At 33.7% G+C, this 21757-nt stretch overlaps 1 protein-coding gene across 8 annotated transcripts in view; it reads right to left on the bottom strand.

Moving 5' to 3' along the window:
• VRK1 (VRK serine/threonine kinase 1) overlaps window positions 1-21757 on the bottom strand; it is a 169972-nt gene that overhangs the window by 34028 nt on the left and 114187 nt on the right. For all 8 annotated transcript variants that reach the window (XR_012473812.1, XR_012473813.1, XM_074213045.1 and 5 more), the window contains 4 exons: window positions 11997-12129; window positions 10760-10880; window positions 10368-10426; window positions 2558-2736 (listed from right to left, as the gene is read on the bottom strand). Coding sequence is in view for 6 of the 8 variants with exons in the window: in XM_074213045.1 (XP_074069146.1) it covers window positions 2558-2736; window positions 10368-10426; window positions 10760-10880; window positions 11997-12129 (492 nt within the window). In the remaining 2 variants the exon portion in view is untranslated. The remainder of the gene's footprint in view (window positions 1-2557; window positions 2737-10367; window positions 10427-10759; window positions 10881-11996; window positions 12130-21757) is intronic.

The raw sequence follows: 21757 nt of genomic DNA, 5'->3' as shown, positions 1-21757 counted from the left end.
AGACAGGCAAAAGACAACATGCAAATAATTATATGAAAACAAGTTATTTATATATGTGTGTGTGTGTGTGTGTGTGTGTGTGTGTGTATGTGTGTGTGTGTGTGTGTATATATATATGATAAATTGGAGATAATAACAGAGGGAAGCCACTAAAATTAAGGGGGATTATGAAAAGTTTTCTTGTAAAAGGAGAAATTTCTAGTTGGCATTTGAAGGAAGTTAGGATGCAGAGATGAGTGGGAGTATTCCAGGCAAACAGTACACAGCCAGTGAGAATGCCTAGAATCCAGAAAACGAGTTTCTAATTCAAGCAAGTCAATGTTTTGGGGGTATATAAGACTGCAAATGTATTAGGGAAACAGGGGAGGTTATGAAAGGCTAAGAACAACAAGAGAATTTTATAATTGATCATATAGAGAGCCAATAGAATTTATTAAGGATGCAATATGGTCAGATCTGCATTTTAGAAAAGATCAATTGCAAGAAGGATGGAATGGAATGGGAAAATTCTGGTTTCCATGAAATATTAAAAGAATCAGAGAAAGGCCTCTATTGAGTAGAAAACATAAAGAAACATCTATAGAAATATGGGCAAGAATAGGTAGCACAGAATGAAAAATCATGGAATGCTGTGGACTGCACCAAAAGAAGTCACAAATCTTTGGTCATTTATTCACTAAAGTAAAAATATATGGTCTTTTTGACCACATATGTAAAATCTATTGTTCCTTAGCTAAATTACCACTTTTTTTTTTTTTTATCAAAAATGGTATATTAGCTTTCTGGCTCTCCGAATAATTTTGGATATCTTTTAATAGAGTGCACTGTTTCAAAGAAAAAGTCATGTGTGTATATAATAAATGCAAATTTGGATATTACTTTTTATATGATATACATTACTACAAGCTATAACACATTACACCTAATATATGCATGAACCCAGTCCCTCCACAAATGTTCTATTCTAATATCTCAAGACTGTATCCTTCTAAGACCTTCTTTCAAAAAAAAATCACTCATCCTCAAACTAGTGAAGACAATAAATTTATACAATCTACATTTGTTCTTTAAAAAAAATAATAAGCAGATTCATAGAATTATTTGTATTCCCCACAATTTTTTCATAAAAAAAGTTTGAAGTGCTGACTAATGTCTCCATTTATACTACAAGTCTCTTTCAGGAATTCTCTCTTTAAAAATAAAACGTTTTAGAGTGATTTGTCTTTGAAGAACACAAAATATTAAAGAACAAATGCTAATCACTCCTTAATCCCTACAAGATGAAAAAGAAAAACAGGAAGTAAAATAAGCAGGAAGAACAGGAGAACAAATACATAGACAGATAGTAATGAATTTCTAAGAAGCTCATCCAAGCTCTTTGACCCATTTACAATCCAAATGAAGAACACTTTAAGCAACCTACACTGTCAATGTCCCAGAAAATGTTGATATTTCTGTTAAGGGTCAGACAGTTATTGTGAAGGGGCCCAGAGGAATCCTCCAGAGGGATTTCAATTATTCAATGTTGAGCTGGGTCTCCTTAGAAAGAAGGAAAAAAAGTGTCCAAGTGGACAAGTAATGGGGAAATTGAAAGAACTGTATGAACAATCTGCAGTCATGTAGAAAACATGATCACAAGTGCTACCCTGGATTTTCTTTTCAAGATGAGATCTTTGTATGCTCACTTTCCCCATCAATGTTTTTTTATTCAAGGATTGGCTCACTTGTAGAAATCACATATTTCTTGAGTGAAAAATATATCTGAAGAATGTGGATGAGACCAGGTGTTGCTTGTGTGGTTTCTCAAACCCCAAAAGACGACTCAATTCATGAAGGAAATGATATTGTATTTGTATCAAACTCAGTTACCCTAATTGAACAGGTCACAACAGTCAAAAACAAGGATATCATAAAGTTTCTGGATGGCATCTGTGTTTCTGAAAAAGGTACAATGCAATGAGCTGACAAATAAGTTGGAAAAGATGCCAAAGGCTGTGTCCTAAGGATTCAATACTTATTCAGATGTCAAAATAAAAATACTTTTTTGTCAAAAAATAAAAAAGAAGCTCATCTAAGTCTCCATATCAAAGATCCAAGTTAAATATTAGGACTTCGAATTTTGGTAAAGATGTAATTAAGAATTAACAATTTCTGAAGTAACATATCTAGAAAATAATTACCAAAATTAACTTTTAAGCAAATGATTATGGACAATTACATACAAATGTTAAATTAAAAAGTGCCTTTCTAATGACAAAAATAAAAATTTAACTAGTTAAAAATATATTTATTAAAAAAATAATTAAATCTTTCATTCTCCCACAGAACACAATAGTGCCGTGTATTAAACCCAAGGACACCAATTACTGGGGTAATAACTCCATATTCAACAAAAATTGATTGGAAAACTGAAAAGCAGTCTGGTAGATTACATTACTTAGCATTTACAACAATAATCAATTAAGAAGAAATTATCATCAATTATCATAAATCAAGAAGAAAAAACAATGTCTATTTTTAAACACAAAAAAATCATTGATATCATAAGAGAAATTACCTTTGGTGCTATTTTTTTTAGCAAATCTCCAATTTCCAAGACACACGAGTCCAGTTTGCTATCATCCTTATTTCCTGAAGCCTTTAACCCTTGCAAAAGAATTTCTCGTAAATTCTGATAACGAGGTTTTTCTTTGTAGCCCAATAATTTTACTTCTTCCATATACTTAGCAATTTCATCTAAAATAAAAATAAATTAAAATTTTCATATTGAGTTTATTTATATCTTTATCATAACGAATGTGATCACTTGTCAATAAATTTATTTTTCAACAAAATTAAAATTGTTATATTAAAAGTTCTATAGTCCAAAGTTGTTCATGGTATTAATATATTTGAAAGAAATTCTGTGAATTTATCAAATTTCTTATATTTTTTCATCAGGACTAACTTTATTACATTGAGAGTTCTATAGTCCAATTCTATTCAAGGCATTAATATATATGAAAGAAATTCTATGAATTTTTAAAGTCCAGTCATTGAAAAAGAAAAGAAAAATTTGGATTCAGGAACTATAAAGTTGCTGTGTTAAAAAATTAATTAACTTGTGACATCAATACAAAGATTACTAAAAAAAGATTTTTATAAAAATAGCAGGAAGTTTTCAAGAGTTAAAAGAACACTTTTGTTTAAACTACAGAAAGTACTAATTACAAAAATAGGAAAGCTGATCCATGGAATAGAAAAGGTAAACAAGCTCCAGATGCAACTGAACACAATAGTATAGTGTTTGCTAAACCCAAGGACAAAAATTACTGGGGTAAAAACTCCTTATTCAACAAAAATTGAGAGAACTAAAAAAGCAGTCTGGCAGATGAAAAAAAAAAAACCACACACTATTATTGTACCATTTACCATCATAATTAAGAGGCACAGATTATACATATATTTTGTACCAGGCATTCTACTGGATGCCAGTGATAAAAAGACAAAATTAAAAGTCCGTCTTCACAGAGTTTATATTCCATTGGGGAAACAACATGTAAATATATAAGTAAATACAAAATGGGTATGAGGCAAAAAGGATACAAAGTGAGTTTTTTTTTCTAGCAGGGAAAAGAAATTATAGACATATAAGTAAATACAAGTTGAATACAAGGTGAAAACTTCATGTAAAAGGTTTTCCCATGAACTGAGTCTTAATGGAAATTAGAGTCTCTAACCAGCTGACTGAGGTGAGGACAGAGTGAACTAAAGGAATGGGGAACATCCAGAAAAAATGTACAGAGATCAGAAATGGAATGCTGTATATACAAGATAGTAAAAAAGTTTAGTTTGACTATAAAATATAATGCATGAAGGTAAATAATTTGAAATAAAACTGGAGAGGTAAATCAGGACCTAGCTGTAAAGGGTTGTAAAAGCTAAATAATGGAACTTTCTGTTAACTATGAGAAAAAAGTAAAAAAAAAAAAAAGCTGAAAAATAAAAGACAATTATTATCAAAAGCAAATAACCTGGAAAATTAGCCTAAGGAAGATAATTTAAAAATCAATGATTAAAAAAAAATTTTTAAGTCAAAGTCAAATTACTATATATTCAAAAAACTAAAAAGATATTTTCCCAGATCTACTAGAATTAAAAGATAAAAAACAAAAAATTTAGTATTCAGATTCTGAAAGAAGTCCCCAAATTAAAACTCTAATGAATGTTATAATCAAAATCAAGAACTTCCATGTCTAATAAAAATGCTGCAAGCTGACAGAAAGGAAGCAAAGTTATACAATGCTGCAAGCTGACAGAAAGGAAGCAGTTATACAATCACAGAAGGTTGAGCGGCCACTATTATAAATAACAGGAAAGTTTGGGGAGAAAAAGATTCCAAAAGACAAAACATTAAGTCTTACAACCAGGAAGAATTCATCCTGCAAACTTAATATAATCCTAAAGTGGGGGAAAATGTTAGTTAAATTAAGAGGACTTTCAAGGTTTCCTGATGAAAAAGAGAGTAAAAGCTATGAAATGCAAACAAAAATTCAAGAAAAACCTAAATTCAAGATATTGGAAAAGGTTATATACAATGATGAAATTCTAATTTTCTAATTAGACTCAGAAGAAACAAATAAAAAAAACAGATGCACTGAGGGCAAGTTTTAGTGTTTTAATGATTTTCAGGTATTCTAATAATTTTTAAATTATTTTTCCTAAATCTGTTTTCCATATCAGTTGTTTTTTCAATGAGATGTTTCACATTTTCTTCCAATTTTTCATTCTTTTGGTTCTGAAGTATTGTGTCCTTATTCCTTATAAAATCAGCAACCTCGCTCAGTTCCATTCTTTGTCTGAAGGATTTGTTGTCCTCAGAGAGCTTTCTTAAATCTTTTTCCATCTGGCAATTCTGCTTTTTAAAGCATTCTTCTCCTCGATAACTTTTTGGACTGTTTTATCCATTTGACTCAAGCTAGTTTTTAACATATTATTTTCTTCAGCATTTTTTTTGGATCTCTTTGACTAAGCTGACTTCATTTTCATGTTTTTCCTGTATCTCTCACATTTCTTTTCTCAATTTTTTCTTCTATCTTCCTCACTTAATTTTCAAAGTCTTTTTTTGAGCTCTGTCATAGCCTGAGCCCAATTTATGATTTTCTTGGAGTCTTTAAATGCAGGAGCTTGTACTTCCTCATGTTCAGATTGAGTGTTTTGATCCTTCCTGGGATCACAGGGAAAGTATTTCTTAATGGTGCTCCTCTTTTTTCTCTGCTTACTCATTTCTCCAGCCTGTGCCTGGTTTTGGGGTGCCTTCCTGAGCTTTTGAGTGTGTGAGGCTCTGTCTTCCCTCCAGGTCTGTGAATGACCATAAACGCACCCCTCTGCCACAGGGCTGAAGTGGGGGGAGGGCGTCCTGCTGTTCTATGAGGGGCCTAGACTGTGATCAGGATCTGAATGTGGTCAGAGCCCCAGAGTCCTGCTCCATGGACAGGGGACAGAACTCCACAATCTCTCTCCACTCCCCTCCCTAGGCTCAGCACTCATGCCCTGGGGGCTCCTGGTTACCGGCTCTGTCTGCTTCTGGTTCTTGGATCTGGGCTGCCATGGCCAGGCTGCTTGTTGAGTGCCCTGAGGGCTGGCCTTCATGTGCTCGCTCTGGCAGAGGTGCCCCCCACTGATCCCCCAAGTTGTGTCTGCTGCTCCCCTGGGGCTGCCTCCAGGAGGCTGAAGTTCATTTGCTCTGGCGGGCCACCCCTCCGATGGGCCACCCCTCCCGACCCCATGGAGCCAAGCCTTTCTGCTCTTTTCCAGGTTACCTTGGGTTGGAAAACTGCCTCACTGCATCTCTCTGTGGATTGTCTCTGGAAAATTTAGTTAGAGTCCTTAGCTTATAAGTTTTGAATGAGAGCACCTAAGAAACGATCCTCTCTTGTGGCCATCTTGGCTATGTCCCCACCCCCCACTCCCACCCCCATTTTAATGCTTTTAAGAGAAAAAAAGCAAAAACAAAGTGAAAGGAATTGTTTAGGGAATAAAAGAGGATGAAGGGAGTTATTTCTCATAACAGGGATAGAGTGTGAGAAGGTATACAGAAGAACAGCTGGAGAAACTCAAATTACACAATACACACAGACACAGAGTATAGATAGACAAGACAGATTGATAGAGGGGAATGTAATAGTATGAGAGAACAGTCACAAAGAAAACAAATATTAACTTCAGAGCATGGATTATGACATAAGGATTTATTTTTTAAGTAATAATCAATGATTCGGATTAGGAATAGGGAAAGAAAAGTAGGGCATTGAATTCAAAACATTTCTTCAATAACTGATATCTAACTTTTAATCAAATTCTCTTTCATCATCGTTTTTTTAAAAAGAGATGGGGCAGAAGCAGGTGCAGCTAGGTGGTGCAGTGAATAGAGCACCAGCCCTGGAGTCAGGAGTAGCTGAGTTCAAATCCTGACTCAGACCTAGGGCAAGTCACTTAACCACATTGCCTTAAAAAAAAATTTTTTTTAAACTTTAAAAAAAAGAAAGAGATGGGACAGAGTGGAGTCAAGAAGGAAGTAGGATAGAACAACAACAAACAGACAACAAATAACTCAAAAGCTTTATTTCTCAAGAGTTTTAATGCTGGGGAGTGGAGCCAAGATGGCACCAGGAGAAGAGCCTTTCCAAGGTATTTCAAAAATCTTAAAATTAGAACTCTAACTAAATTTTCAAGAGGCAGAACCCATAGAAAGATATGGTGAGGCAATTCTCCAGCCCAAGGTAACCTGGAAAATAGTGGGAAAACTTTGTTCCATGAGGTTAGAGGGGCAGCCCCTGCCAGAGTGAAGACACTTCAGAAAAAAAAAAAGGAACCTGACCATTGACAATCACTTTATCTAATGATCCCAAGGAAGATCAAAATACTCAATCTGAAAATGAGGAAGCACAAGCTTCTGCATCTAAAGACTCTAAGAAAGTTGCTGAATTTATGAGAAATCAAGACACAATACTTCAACACCAAAAGAAAGAAAAATTAGAAGAAAATGTAAAACATTTCAATGAAAAAACAATTAATCTGGAAAACAGATTCAGGAAAGCTAATTTAAAAAATTATTGGGATACCTGAAAGCCATGATCAGGAAAAGAGCTTTGACCTCATTTTTTTTTTTAGGTTTTTGCAAGGCAAACAGGGTTAAGTGGCTTGCCCAAGGCCACACAGCTAGGTAATTATTAAGTGTCTGAGATCGGATTTGAACCCAGGTACTCCTGGACTCCAAGGCCGGTGCTTTATCCACTACGCCACCTAGCCTCCCCCTTTGACCTCATTTTTAAAGAATTCCTACAGGAAGAAAAAAAGAGTTCTAATGGCTCATATACTATCCTTATTTCCCAATTAAATCATTTAGGTTATCTTCTAATAAGTTGTATGATTTCTACTAAAAGGATACATAAGAAACAAAACATTCCTAGAAAAAACTACAGAAGAAAAACTACACTGCATATAATAAAGGAAATGACTAGTTTTTGAATGAGCAAATGTTGGATAATCAAATCTATGTCAAATCTATGTACATGTATGAATATATGTTCATGTATGATATACATGTGATTATCTATTTTGCTATGTATGTTTAAAGGGAATACTATAGGTCATTATCACTGATATCTATCAGACATCATGGAAAAAGGATGACTAAGTGACAGACAGATGACGTAATAAGTGGTTCTACAAGATCCAGAAACTTCTCTAGGATTTAATTTATGTCAGAGAATTGAAAAAGTATCAATCCAAAGAGGTTGTTGTTTATGCTGCAGCTAATCAGGCTCCCATTTTGTCAAAGAATAAATCTGAGAATGATGAGATTTTGCTGCTGTTAAATGCAATCCTCTTGCCCTTCATACTGAAGCTGCTGGTAAGAGTTAAGAATTTTGAGTATCAAATGCAATACCAATATTCCCAAACAAGTAGACAAACACAATGTAACACTTACCTGGTATGCTCATTTAGATGAAAGCGCAATGATAAAAGATAACCGACCTGACAAGAAGGAACACACAACAACCCCTCCCTCATCACCAGAAGTATTCCCCAAATTAAAGTAATCTTTGAAAATGTTATAAATGACATCTAAAAACATATCTGTTGTAGATCAAAGGACAGGAAAGGAGAATTAGATTAATACTGTCAAATAATAAAGGCCAATTGAGCAAAGAAGATTTTAAGTGACTTGTCCAGGAAACTGACAAATACTAGGCTGAAGATGAAAAGCAGAGAGACAAGGTACTTTCCAAGAACTCAGAAAGAATCTCATATTTTTTACCCCAAAGGCTATAGTAGAGAATAAGAAACTTAAAGAAAAACTGTTGATAAAGACAAATAGAAGATGCCAAAAAGCATGCTTGGAGAAATTCCAGGTGATTGATAGAACCTAGCCAAAAGATTCCTCATCTGACCCCTCCATTGAAGAGTTTTACTAAATGCACTAGAAAAGACAGAACTGCAACTTTTCAAAAACTGAAGAAGTCATATGAGTAGCCAAACAGTGAATTTTTTTTTTAATTTTAGGGGTTTTTTGCAGGGCAGTGGGGTTAAGTGACACACAGCTAGGTAATTATTAAGAGTCTGAGGTTGGATTTGAACTCAGGTCCTCCTGACTCTAGGACAAGTTCTCTATCCACTGTGCCACCTAGGTGCCCCAAACAGTGAAATTTTTAAAATAACATTTAAGCTAATGTATAAATCTAAGTATTCTGAACTCTTGAATACATGCAGAGAAAGAGAGGTGAATAACAAACTTGATCAGCACTGTAGAATAGTGGAATTGCAATTCCTGTACTGAAGAACAAGCATCTATTTAAAATTAGCACAATAAAAAAATTGCAGTTGTTCAGGAAGATTAAATGTAAGGTTAAATCTCTTTCTTGAAAGAACTAATTCACTTTAAAAAAAACTAATCCATATTCCATTTTTACTTGGAAAAACTTGACTTAGGATTTACTTAACATTACAAAACAATTATTGTGAAGCAACTTTATCTTTAAAGTCTTTCATATACAAAATATATATAATTTACAAAACAGAATTATTTTCCAAAAAATAAATGGTTAGAAGATATGAACAGGCTACTTTCAAAGGCAGAACTCCAGTAACCATTAACAACCATCAGAAATATCAATATTCAAATTAAAAATGCACTAAAAACACTAATAATTAGGATTAATTAAAATTTAAGCACCTTTGAAGTTCTATCATACTCAAATTGGCAAAAATGACCAAAAAAAGAAAATGGCATAAGTTGGAGACGTTATAGCAAAACAGGTACACTGTTGGTAGAGCTAGGAATTGGTCTAACCTTTATGGAAGGATATTTGGAAATACATTCACAAGGTCACTAAATTACATACATATACTTTCAGCAAATTATACAACAACAACAACAACAATTATTGTTGTTCAGTCATTCAGTCCTATGTAAATCTCTGTGACCCAAACCTGTGGATCACATTATATGTGAAGTTTTCTTGGCAAAGATAATGGAGTAGCTTGCCATTTCCTTCTCCAGTGAAGTGACTTGCCCAGGTTCACAAAGTTAGTATGTGTCAAAGGGTGAGGGTGAACTCAAGTTTTGCCGACCCCTGACCCAATGTCTATTCACTGGGTCATACAGCAGCCTATGTGGTCTACATAGCAAGGAAAGAGGAAAGAGCTCTATATGTACAGGAATATTCATAGCAGGAATTTTTGTTGGAGGAAAGGAAAAAATCAATATATATTAAGAACCTACAACTGTGCTAAGTAATTCAGAAACATTATCTCATTTGATCCTCACAACTCTATGACTTAAGTTCTATTACTGCATTTTACAGCTGAGGAAATTGAGGCAGACTAATGTTACATTACTTGCCCAGCAGGATCAAATAGCTATTAAGTTATCTGAAGCTAAATCTGAATTCAAATCTTCTTGACTCCAGGTCCAGTTCTCTATTCACTGTGGCATCCGGCTACCCTTGACCCAAAATTGGAAACCAAGAAGTTACTTCAGAGTGACTAAACAAGCTGAGGCATTTAAATGTAATTGTATCTTTCTGTGCATTAAGAAAATGACAAGATGGAAAGTTTCAGAGCAAACTGAGACCTCCATAAATGATGCAACATAAAGTGAGTAAAACCAAACCATTCTATGTAATAATGACATAAAATAACTTTAAAAGACTTTGGAAATCTGATCAACACAATGATAAACTATGATTCTAACAGAATAAAAACGAAATATGCTGCTGTCCTTCTGCCACAGAAGCGATGCTCTCTTGGCCAGTAGAGGAATTTGTAAGAAATTATATTATTAATACAATTTTTTTTTCTTTCCAAAACAAGAATCTTCCTACCTGGCTTATTTTTCTCAGGAAAACACTTGTCCATCAAACTTGCAATATTTTCTCTATAGCTGAGAAAGATCAAAGAATGAATAATTGTTTAAAGTCTCATGCTGGAGTAAATTGTTAATTAAAAAAGAAAAGATTAACTAGCATATTTAGAATGAACTTACATGAGATATCCTAGATATGGTAATGACTATGCTTTTATAAAAAATTATATAAATAATGGCACATGCAAAGTCTACCTAATTACTTATATCTACATGGGTTGTTAGTTAAAACTTTTTCTCAAAGCAGAATTTAATCCAAATATTCTTGTCTATTTTAACATAAAAATGCAAGTACCCAAAACAATTCTATTACAAGTTAGTTGGGAGAAAAAAAATAACATTCTCCTCCACCTAATTTTTGAATCTCTAACGTAGTTAGGATCTTTCAAATTGTCCTCCCAAGGGAGATGGCCACTGAGCCACTGGATCATGCAGTAACCTAGTATTTCCAAGTCACCCCGTCTTGATGGCGCTGAAATATAAAACAAGTAGAGGATTAGGCATGCCAGATATTTTAAATAATTACTTTAAATAATTGCAAAAACAAATTAGAAAAAATATTGAAGTCTTTCTTAAAATGAAAAATTCCATGCCTTATTTAAATCAAAAATAGAGATAATATAAAACTTTGACTTCTCTTCAAGTAACAGAGTCATTGAGCATCTCAAATCTGTAATAATTCAAGAACCAATACTGAAATACACAGACCCACAAAGAAACAAAACTAAAAAGATTTTACTGATACAGTGATTTCAATATTATTCTTAGGAAACATAGATGCAATCAAAAAGATCATTAGGCTCTTAAAGAAGAGGTGCAGTTTTCAGAATAGCTTGAGTATTTATGAATACTCAGATACTAATTGAAATATCATTTAAAAAGGTCTTCACCTTTTTTTATACAATACCTTACTGGTAAACACATAAGACAACTTTGAGTCAGAATTATTATTATTATTTTTGTTTAGGTTTTTGCAAGGCAAACGGGGTTAAGTGGCTTGCCAAAGGTCATATAACTAGGTAATTATTAAGTGTCTGAGACCGGATTTGAACCCAGGTACTCCTGACTCCAGGGCCGGTGCTTTATCCACTATGCCACCCCTATTTTTTTTTAACATATGACAACATTTGGTTAAACTGAGAACAATTCTTAAAGAAAATTCAGGAAATTAAATGTATTGTTTTAAATAAAAATAATAATGTAGCTAGCATTTTTTACAGTGCTTTAACATGCATAAAACACTCAACAAACATCTTATTTTATCATTAAAACAACTCTTCTGGTAATATTACCATTCCTATCTTATTGATAAGGAAACTGAATTAGATACTATATGACTTGCCCAAAGTCACAAGGCTAGTAAGAGTGTGAAGTTAGATTTGAATTCAAATCTTCCTGACTCCAGATCCAGGCAGTAGGCCATCTAGTTGCCAAACATTTAAAACTTTCTCCATTTGAAAAAAAGGAAAAAAACACTTTTTTTCAAAAATGAAAATGACCTTATATCATTGAATTGTAATTCTAAACCAAAGAATTAGGGTTCAAAATACATTTGCAATTTTAAAAATACTAACCTTAATTTACTTACCCACACCCTTATGTGCATCAATACTTGTATACTCAATGGTTCCATCATGACATCTTTTAGGGTCTTCTTTGTATTCTTTATGAACTCCTTCTGGACAATATCGGTAAGCAAGGCCATAATCTACTAAATATACCTATAAATTTCCAAAAAAAAAAATCACAATAAGATTAAAGCCAGTCTGACACACACACACACACACACACAACATCCATATGGAAGTTGCCTCAAAATAATTATAAAAACAATAAAATAAAAATAAATATAAACAATATTCATGCATTTAAAAATAATTTACTAAATAAGAACTAATAAATAAGAGGCTATGAAGTTTAGACAACATTCATTCAGACAACTAGCATTTTGCAAGCACCTACTATTAACCAGGTACAGTGTTACATATGGCAGATACAATGACAAGTCAAAAAAGTCCCCTTTCTTAAGGAACTCAGACTAAAGGAGAAGATGACATGTACATCTATACCCTAAGAAGATATATAAGAGAATAAACTATGAATAGTTTCAGAAGGACAACTCCAAGAAGGAGTGGGAAAGGTTTCTTGGAGGGAAAGGATTTTATTTTATTTTATTTTATTTACTTATTTTTTTAGGGATAGGATTTTAGCTGAGATTTAAAGAAATTTTCAAAGTATAGAAAGAAATTTTCAAAGTATAGAAAGGACTCTTAAGCATGGAAGATAGTGAAATTGCTCAGTCAGGAGCTGGAATCGCATTTGAGAGTTAACATTAAAGAGGCTGTTTTCACTGAATCACAGAGTATATAAGGGTGGGAGAGGCCTAAGGGGCTAAGACTAGAAAGGTAGAAATGGGCCAGGTTATAAAGTCAAACAAAGTATTTCATGTTTGATTCAGAAGGGAATATGGAGATACTGAAATTTATTTACTACTGAGTAGAGGGTGATATAGTCAAAACTATATTTTGAGAATATCATTCTAACAGTTGAAGCTGAAGAAATATAAAAGTGAAAAGAAACCTGAGATAGGAAGAACAACTAAAAGGCTATTGTAATAATCCAGGTAAGAGGTGAGGAGAACCTGCAACAGAATAATGGCAGTGTCAGAGAAGAGAAGGGAGAAGGGAGAAGTTACAAAAGTACATAGAAGAGAACCTGATAAATGAATCAATGGAAGAGAAGAAATAAGAGTGGAGATTGAAGGATGACACTTAGGTTGCAAGTCTAGAAGACTGAAAGCGTTACAGTACCCTTAAAAGTAATAGAAAAGATTGGAGGGGGGAGACATAGTGAATTTAATTTTGGATACTTTGTGTTTAAGGCAAAGTAATTTGAGGTGACTAATAGACAGCAGAGATATGAGACTAGAGGGTCAGCAGAAAGGTTGGCTGGATAAGATTTGAGAATCTTAAGCAGAGATTTAAAAATGCACAGGAGCTAATTTAGTCATTTTTCCTCACTAAAGAGAGGTAGAACAAAGATATGGTAAAAAGGAGAAGAATGAAGCCCAAGAGAACATTCATAGTTAATGTGCATGACCTAGATGAAGATCCAGCAAAGAAAATTGTTAAGAGAACCAAGAGAAATTAGTGGCTCTAAAACATAAAATAGCCTATCAACAAGAACAAGTGATCAACAGTACCAAAGATAGTGGAAAAATCAAGGACGATGACAGTTGAAAAGCCATTAGATTTGACAATTAAGAGCAAATTAATAACTATGGAGAAAGTAGTTTCAGTTAAATGAGATTAGAAGAGAGACCTCAAAAAGTTAAGAAGAGAGTAAGAAAAAAAGAAATGAGAGCACCTATTACTTATGGGCTTCTTATAGCATTTAACCCCCAAAAGAAGAAGGGATATAGAATGATAGTTAACTAATGTAAAATGATGAACAGGGGAGAAGAAAGAGCCCTCTGTGAATGGCTCTAGTCTCTTCAGCTGAGGTGGTGAGGGGAGAGAACTGTAGTAAGTTTGAAAAACAAGGAAAGGTTTGGTAAATCTGCTGCAAAGAGCAATGTTAGCTTTAGCAAATAAGAGAAGACAAAGAAACTGAAGAATTAAAATAGGCAATGTAGACAAAACTTTCATTCTTTGCAGATGAGATGATGGTATATTTAGAGAATCGTTGCAAATCAACTAAAAGCAGCGGCTAGGTGGAGCAGTGGATAGAGCACTGGCCTTGGAGTCAGGAGTACCTGAGTTCAATTCTGGCCTCAGACACTTAATAATTACCTAGCTGTGTGGCCTTGGGCAAGCCACTTAACCCCATTGCCTTGAAAAAAATCTAAAAATAAATTTTAAAAAATCAAATAAAAAACTATTTGAAACAATTAACTAAAACTTTAGCAAATGAACAGGATATAAAATAAATCCAACAGTATTTCTATATATGACCATAAAGCCCAAGACACAGGAAAAAAAATTCCATTTAAAGTAACTGTAGACAACATAAAATTATTGAGAATCTACCTTCCAAGAAAAATCCAGAAACTACATAAACACAATTTACAAAATCTCTCTCACACAATTAGAAATTATTTATGGTTAGGCCAAGCTAATATAATAAAAATGCCTCTCCCCAAATTAAATTACATATTCAATGCCATACCAATTTATCAAAAAACTATTTTACACAGCTAGAATGTATATTAACAGAAAATAACTTTAAAAACATAGTAACATCTGCAATAACAAAAGGTCAAGAATATCAAGGGGAAATAATGAAAAAATGCAAAGGAAGGTGGCCTGGCCATACCAGATGTAAAGCAACAGTCTCAAAATTTTCTAATAATGGCTAAGAAATAAAAGAAGTGGATCAGTGGTTAGATTAGTTTTAAAAAAAAGAGAAAAAGGAAAAAAAAAAAGAAACCGTAGTAAACGACTGTTTGATAAACTCAAAAGCACTAGCTTCTGGGATAAGAACTGACTATTTGACAAAAACTGATGGGAAAACTGGAAAACTGTATGGCAAAAACTAGGCATAGACCCACACCTCACAACCTATTCCAAAATAAGGTCTATTACAAGATTTAGACATAAAGGGTGATACCACAGACCAATTAAAATAACAAGAAAAGGGCAGCTAGGTGGCACAGTGGATAGAGCACCGGCCCTGAAGTCAGGAGTACCTGAGTTCAAATCCAGCCTCAGACACTTAATAATAATTACCTAGCTGTGTGGCCTTGGGCAAGCTACTTAACCCCATTTGCCTTGCAAAAACTAAATACATACATACATACATACATAAAAAGAACAAGAAATACTCTGTCAATTCTATGGAGGGGGAGAAGTTTATGACCAAACAAGAGATAGAGAACATTATAAACTGTAAAATGGATGCTTTTGACTATACTAAATTAAAAAGGTTTTGTACAAATGAAGCCAATGCACCAAGATCAGAAGGAATGTGGAAAGCTGAGAAACAATTTTCATAGCTGGTGTTTCTAATAAAGGACCTATTTCTAAAATTTATCAAATTTTATATGTATCAATCAAACCTATAAAATTACAAGTCATTCTCCAACTGATAAATGGTCTATGGATATAAACAAGCTGTTTTCAGATGAAGAAATAGAAGCTGTTCATAATGATCTGAAAAAATGCTCCAAATAATTATTGATTAGAGAAATGCAAATTAAAGCAACTTTAAGGTATCATCTCACACTTATCAGGTGACATAACATGACAAAAATAGGAAAAGGATCAATGTTGGAGAGGATGTGGGAAAACTGAGACACTAATGCATTATGGGGGGGAGTTGTGAACTGATCCAACCATTATGGAAAGCAATTTGGAATTATGCCCAAAGGGCAATCAAACAATGCATACCCTTTGATCCAGTAATATTACTACTACGTTTATATCCCCAAAGAGATTATAAAAAATGAGAAAAGTTTCACATGTTTAAAAACATTTATAGTAGCTCTTCTTGTAGTAACAAAGAATTGAAAATTAAGGAGATGCCTATCAACTGGGGAATGGTCTAATAAGTTATGGTATATGATACTATTGTTTTGTAAGAAAACATTAATTTTTCCAGAAAAGTCTGGAAAGACTTGCATGCACTGATACTGAGTGAAGTGAGCAGAACCAAAACATCATTGTACACATTAACTCAACATGTGAGATGATCAACCATGATGTATACAGATACTCTCAGCAGTTCAGAGATCAAAGACAATCCTGAGAGACATATTATGGAAAATGTTATCCACAGCCAGAAAAAAGAAACTATTGAGTCTGAATAGAAAACAAAGTACTTTGTTTATTTTTTTTAAAACTTTTTATGTCTTTTCTTTCTTACTCATGATTCCCCCCCCCCTTAATTTAATTCCTACTTCACAATATGACTAAAATGGAAATATGTTAAACATGATGGTACTTGGACAAATTTTACCAGATTGTTCCCTGTCATGGGGAGGGGAGAGGAAAGGGAGGGTGATAGAAAAATGTGAAACTCAAATCTGCAAATGGATCAATATTGAAAACTACCTATGCATATATAATTGAAAAATAAAAATTTTTTAAATGGAAAATCTGCTGTGGTGAGATGGAAAGGAGATCAAATACAGAGGAGTAAAAAGACTGCCTGGCCACAATGAGGACCCAGTTGAAATAATGTTATCTAAAATTGTAGTGTTTCTAGGCATCAAGGTTTTGAGTCCTTTTGCTGCTTCATTCAGTTGAAGTTAAATAGGAACAAGGCAGCACACAGTGAGAATAATCTAAGCTGGTATTTAGTAGAGAAAGATCTTAAACAGGAAAAAAGAGCAAACGACTTGAAAGAAGAGTCCAGTTTACAAAAGGGTCACAGTAAGAAAGGGAAGAATATAGTACAGCACAGGAGCACTGCCTTTTTTAAAATTTTACTTTTTATTATTAGGGACTTGGCAAAGAACACATACTAACATTTCTCTATCTTACTTTTATCTCCTGCCAGATGAGAAATATTATATGACACCATGAATATCCATTACATGCTATTTGGGAACTGTTGTTGTATATCAAATTTGTTGTCTTCTTCTGAAGCTCCTGTTCCCATTTTTGTTTTAATGTTTCACTGATGTTTTCTTTTCTTCAGTATTAGTGTCACTACTTCTCACTCTTTCCCTAATTCACTTCCCCCATCAAGAAAGTATAAGCCTTCATAACAAATATACTTTGTTACTCTTAGTTTGTCATATCCCTGCCTGATGCAGAAAGTATGATTATCCACCATTTATTTGCAACGAGGAATTAGAGCTCTTATGGCTCTCAAAGTTGTTTTCCCTTACAATGTTGTAGCTACTGCATCAAATTGTTATTCTGGTTCTGCTCATTTCACTCAGCATCAGTTCATACAAGTTAAAAGTCCTCACAGGTATTTCTGAACAAATCCATTTTATCATTTTTAAAAGCAAGATAATATTCCATTATATTTATATTAAAATCATTATATTAATAATTTGTTGGATATTTTTGTAGAGAAGGATCATTTCCTTCTTTCTTTCATCTCTTTGACATATAAAATAAAAACAGTATTATTACTGGTTAAAAGGATATATATATATAGTTTACTGAATTGGAGGGTAGGAGCTATAGAGCTTAGCAGTTACAAACTATTTTCCAGAATGCTCAGACCACAATTCCACCAAAAATGCCTTATTGTGTTTATCTTCCCAAAGCCCATCCAACAAATATGGCTTTCCTTTATTGTCATCATGGCAATCAAATGGGTGTGAGATATAATTTCAGGATTGTTTTTATTTGTATTTCTTTTACTTAAGTATTAGGAGCATTTTTTTTTCAAATTGATAGCTGAGAGTTTGCCTTTCTTATTTGTAGATATATCTGTTTTTAAATCATCTGACCAATTATCTACTGTGGAATAATTCTTCTTCTCCTATGTTTGTATCAATTCTGTATGTATGTCTTGGATATCAAACTTTCAGACGAATTTGCCAAAGAATTCTTTGGTAAGTTATCTTTTTCCCTTCTAATAATGTTCATCCTTCATTCTTGAAGATCATGACATCAGGGAGGTAATGCCATGACAAGCTCATGAACTGGATTTGAGTGAGGGGATGCTGTGCTAAGTCACCAGCATCACTTTCTCCTCCAGAGGCATCTGGTCCAGTGGCCAGGTTATGGATCAGGGCAACTGGACATGGCCCTGGATACAAGGCAATCATGGTTAAGTGACTTGCCCAAGTCACACAGTTAATAAATGTCTGAGGCTGTATTCGAATTCCTGTCCTCCTGACTGAAAGAAGAGTGCTCTATCCACTGCACCACCTAGCTGCCCTTTTCCCCTTCTAATTCTAAATGCATTAAGTCTATTTGTACAGAAGTACTTCAATATTTTTAAACTAAATTTGCCCATTTTATTCTCTGATCTTTATTCTTTTTTGAATAAGAACTCTTGCCCTATTTACAGTAAAGGTTTTTCTTTCCATGATTCACTTTAATTGTGATTTGATTCTTTATATTTATGTCATAGATCCATTTGAAGTTTCATTGGTGTATATTCACTTCAAAGTCTATAACTGCTGACTAATCACCTACAGTATATGCCAGACACCATCCTGAGGGCAAAGGATACAAAAATAAGTAAAAAATATTCCCTGCCCTCAAGGAACTCACAATCTAATGGAGACAACATGCAAACAAATATAAACAAAGCACATCATATACAAAATAAAATAGAAAATAATTAAAAGAGAGAGAAAGCGCTGGAATTAAAAGTGGTTGGAGAAGGCTTCCCCAAAAATATAGGACTTTAATTAGGACTTAAAGGAAGCCAGGGAGGCCATTAGTTGAAACAGAAGAGTATGTTCCAGGCCTGGGGACAACCAAAGATAATGCCTGGAGCCAAAAGGTAAGAGAATTATTCAGAGAAGATCCAGAAGGTCAGTGTCATTGGGTCAAAAAGTACAATGGGATAAGACTGAAAGGTAAGAAGAGGCTAAGTTATGAAGGGCTTTGAATGACACAGAGAGCATTCCTGGAAGCAACAGGTAGTCACTGAGTCAGTGAGAAGAGGCTGATGGGATAGTGAAAAGATCAGATCTGTATTTTAGGAAAATCACTTTATTAAATGGAGAATGGAATGGAGTAGGAAAAGACTTAAAGTAGGGGCAACCAACTCACAGGCTACTTCAATAATGCAGAACCGAGGTGATGAGGGCTCATACTAGAGAGATGGCAGTATCAGAGAGATGTGGAACCAATTAATTACTGCCAGACAGGTTTCCAATTTTCCTAGTGGTATTTTTCCAAAAGTTGAGCTATTTGAGTTTATAGAACCCTATGCTACAATATTTGATTGTTTTAGTACCTTGAGTGTCTAAATTTATTTCACTGTAATTTTGATGTTTTATGCACTTTATAGTACAGTACTTCATAGTGGGATCTGGGTACAAATACCAGACCACTACACCACACCATCGCTTACTTTTCACTTTTTTAGAAATTAATTTTTTGATCCTTTTTTCTCCAGATGAATTTTGTTATTTTTTTTTGTCCTAGTTCTTTAGAGTAACTCTTGGGTAATTTAATTGGCATGGAATTTGGCAAATTAGGTACAGTGACAATTCATAAACCTAAATTCAATGATTATCACAGAAACTTTAACTTGCTACATTTCCCCCCTAGAGCCAGTATGCTCCTCCTTAGATGTTCTGGCAGCCTTCCACTCCTGGGCAGGGCTGAAGGGATTCAATATTTGAGTACTGAACTTACTGTTGGTCAATAGAGACACTTTAGCTCCACTAGTTCAGAACTCCTGAAGTTAAGTAATTCACCAGCATCAGCATGCTCAACTACAAGGATACAATGCCAAACCCAGATCATGCTGACTCTATTTCCTAGTGTTTACAATAACTTTATGCTAAAAGGTCTTTGAATATGAGACTTTTAACATCGAAAATTTTAAACAATCTCCAAATGACTAAAATAACTTCTATTTGTCAATAGTTCTTAGTACTTGATATATTAATATGTACCATTCCCTAGTTATAAAGTCTATTAATAGTCTCATCTCTCCAACTAGATTATAAAGTTCTCAAGGGTAGGCAATATGTCTCATTTAATCTTGTGTCTCCTATGGACCTTGCACAAAGTTAAACATATAGGAGACATTTAATAAGTACCTGTTGACTGATATAATTAGCTATTAGATGTTTCTTACCTCACCACCAAAAAATTTTTAACTCTTAATTATGCTTGTAAGCCTCTATTGTAGCAAAGATCCAGTTTCTCAGACTGATTTATAAGATAAATGCAATATCTGTTCAGTTCATAAAGTGAGAAGCAGCATAGTAAACTAAAAAGAGTAGTGGATTTGGAACCACAGGACCTGGGTTTGAATTGAAGTTCTGCTACTTTCTACATACCTTTGAGAAAGTTATTTGGTATTTCTGTGCCCCAGTTTTCTTATCTATAAAATGTGAAGCTTAGACTAATCAATCTTTAAAGGATTCTTCTGTTCTAAGTCCTAAAAAATAAGATTGGCATGATATTTTATAGATTACAAAACTTAACTGGTAGATTTACAGATGATGTTCCCTATACAAAAAAACTAAAATATACTGCAGAAAGTGATTTTTTTTTTATTATACAGAGAAGAGGAGAAGATGAAGCCCAGAACTCAGAAGTAAAAAGATCATGATTTTGGTTTTATGTGGGTCATCAAAAAAAAAAAAAAAAGAACTTAGAAATCATCCTTCAGGAAATGACTGAGGGTAACTATCTTGATATCCTAGAATAGAGGGTAAAATAGGAATGGAAAGAATCAACCAGTCACCTCCTGAAAGACATCCCAAAATGGAAACTCCCAGGAATACTATAGTGAAATTTCAGAGTTCCCAGGTTAAGGAGAATATAGCAAGCAGTCAGAAAAAAAAATTAAAGTATCAAGAAGTCAGAGTCAGGATGAAAAGATCACAAATCTTGGCATATGATATTCAGGAAAGCAAAAGAGCTTGGATTACAATCAACTACCCAGCAAACTGAGCATGCTCTTTCTTTTTATTTTTTTGAATAAACATTTTATTTTATTTTTCCAATTATATGTTATGAAACTTTTTCAACATTTATCCACTTGCATATTTATAAGTTACAAAATTTTCTTCCACCCTCCCTTTCCACCCCCCCCTTCAATGGCAAATAATCTAGTGAACACTGTACATGTACATTTGTGTTTAACATGCTTGCATATTAGCCATTTTGTGTTTGAGGAATTAGGACTATGGGAAAGGAAAGAAAACCATGAGAGGGGAAGGAAAAACATAAGAGAAATTTTTAAAAAGTAAAAATTTTTTTTTAAAAAAACAACTGGTTGCCTTCAAGAATCAACTCAACTCCTGTTTTCTACAGGAAGCCTTCTGTAGTTCCCCAGCAATTAGTGAACTCCCATTCAAGTATACCTTACATCTGTTTCCTATGTATTTTGTATTTACTAATATCTATATGTCTCCTTCATTAGAATGAAAGTTTCATGAAGACAGGAATTGTTTTGCTTTTATTTTGATATTCCCAGATCTTAGAACAGTAGTACATTTGAGTTATAAATAATAAATGCTAATTTTAAGTTGTGCCAGATTGTGCATCATCTGGAAACATAGGAAGGGTAATAGAATAGCATTCACATTCAAGGAATTAGTTTAATACAGGCTGTAACATGGCCTCTGTAATAAGTCATATCCTTCAAAAACTTCCCAAGAATATGTTTGAGTTATGGGTTGGGTTTTGTTTTCTGATATCAGAGGCACAAGAATATTGTATATCACATGATTATTCACTTTGATAGTAT

This window comes from Macrotis lagotis, chromosome 1 (genome assembly GCF_037893015.1).
Source record: "Macrotis lagotis isolate mMagLag1 chromosome 1, bilby.v1.9.chrom.fasta, whole genome shotgun sequence".
NCBI classification, from domain to species: Eukaryota; Metazoa; Chordata; class Mammalia; order Peramelemorphia; family Peramelidae; genus Macrotis; species Macrotis lagotis.
The sequence above is the reverse complement of the archived record's forward strand: the minus strand, read 5'-3'. Positions and strand labels throughout refer to the sequence as shown.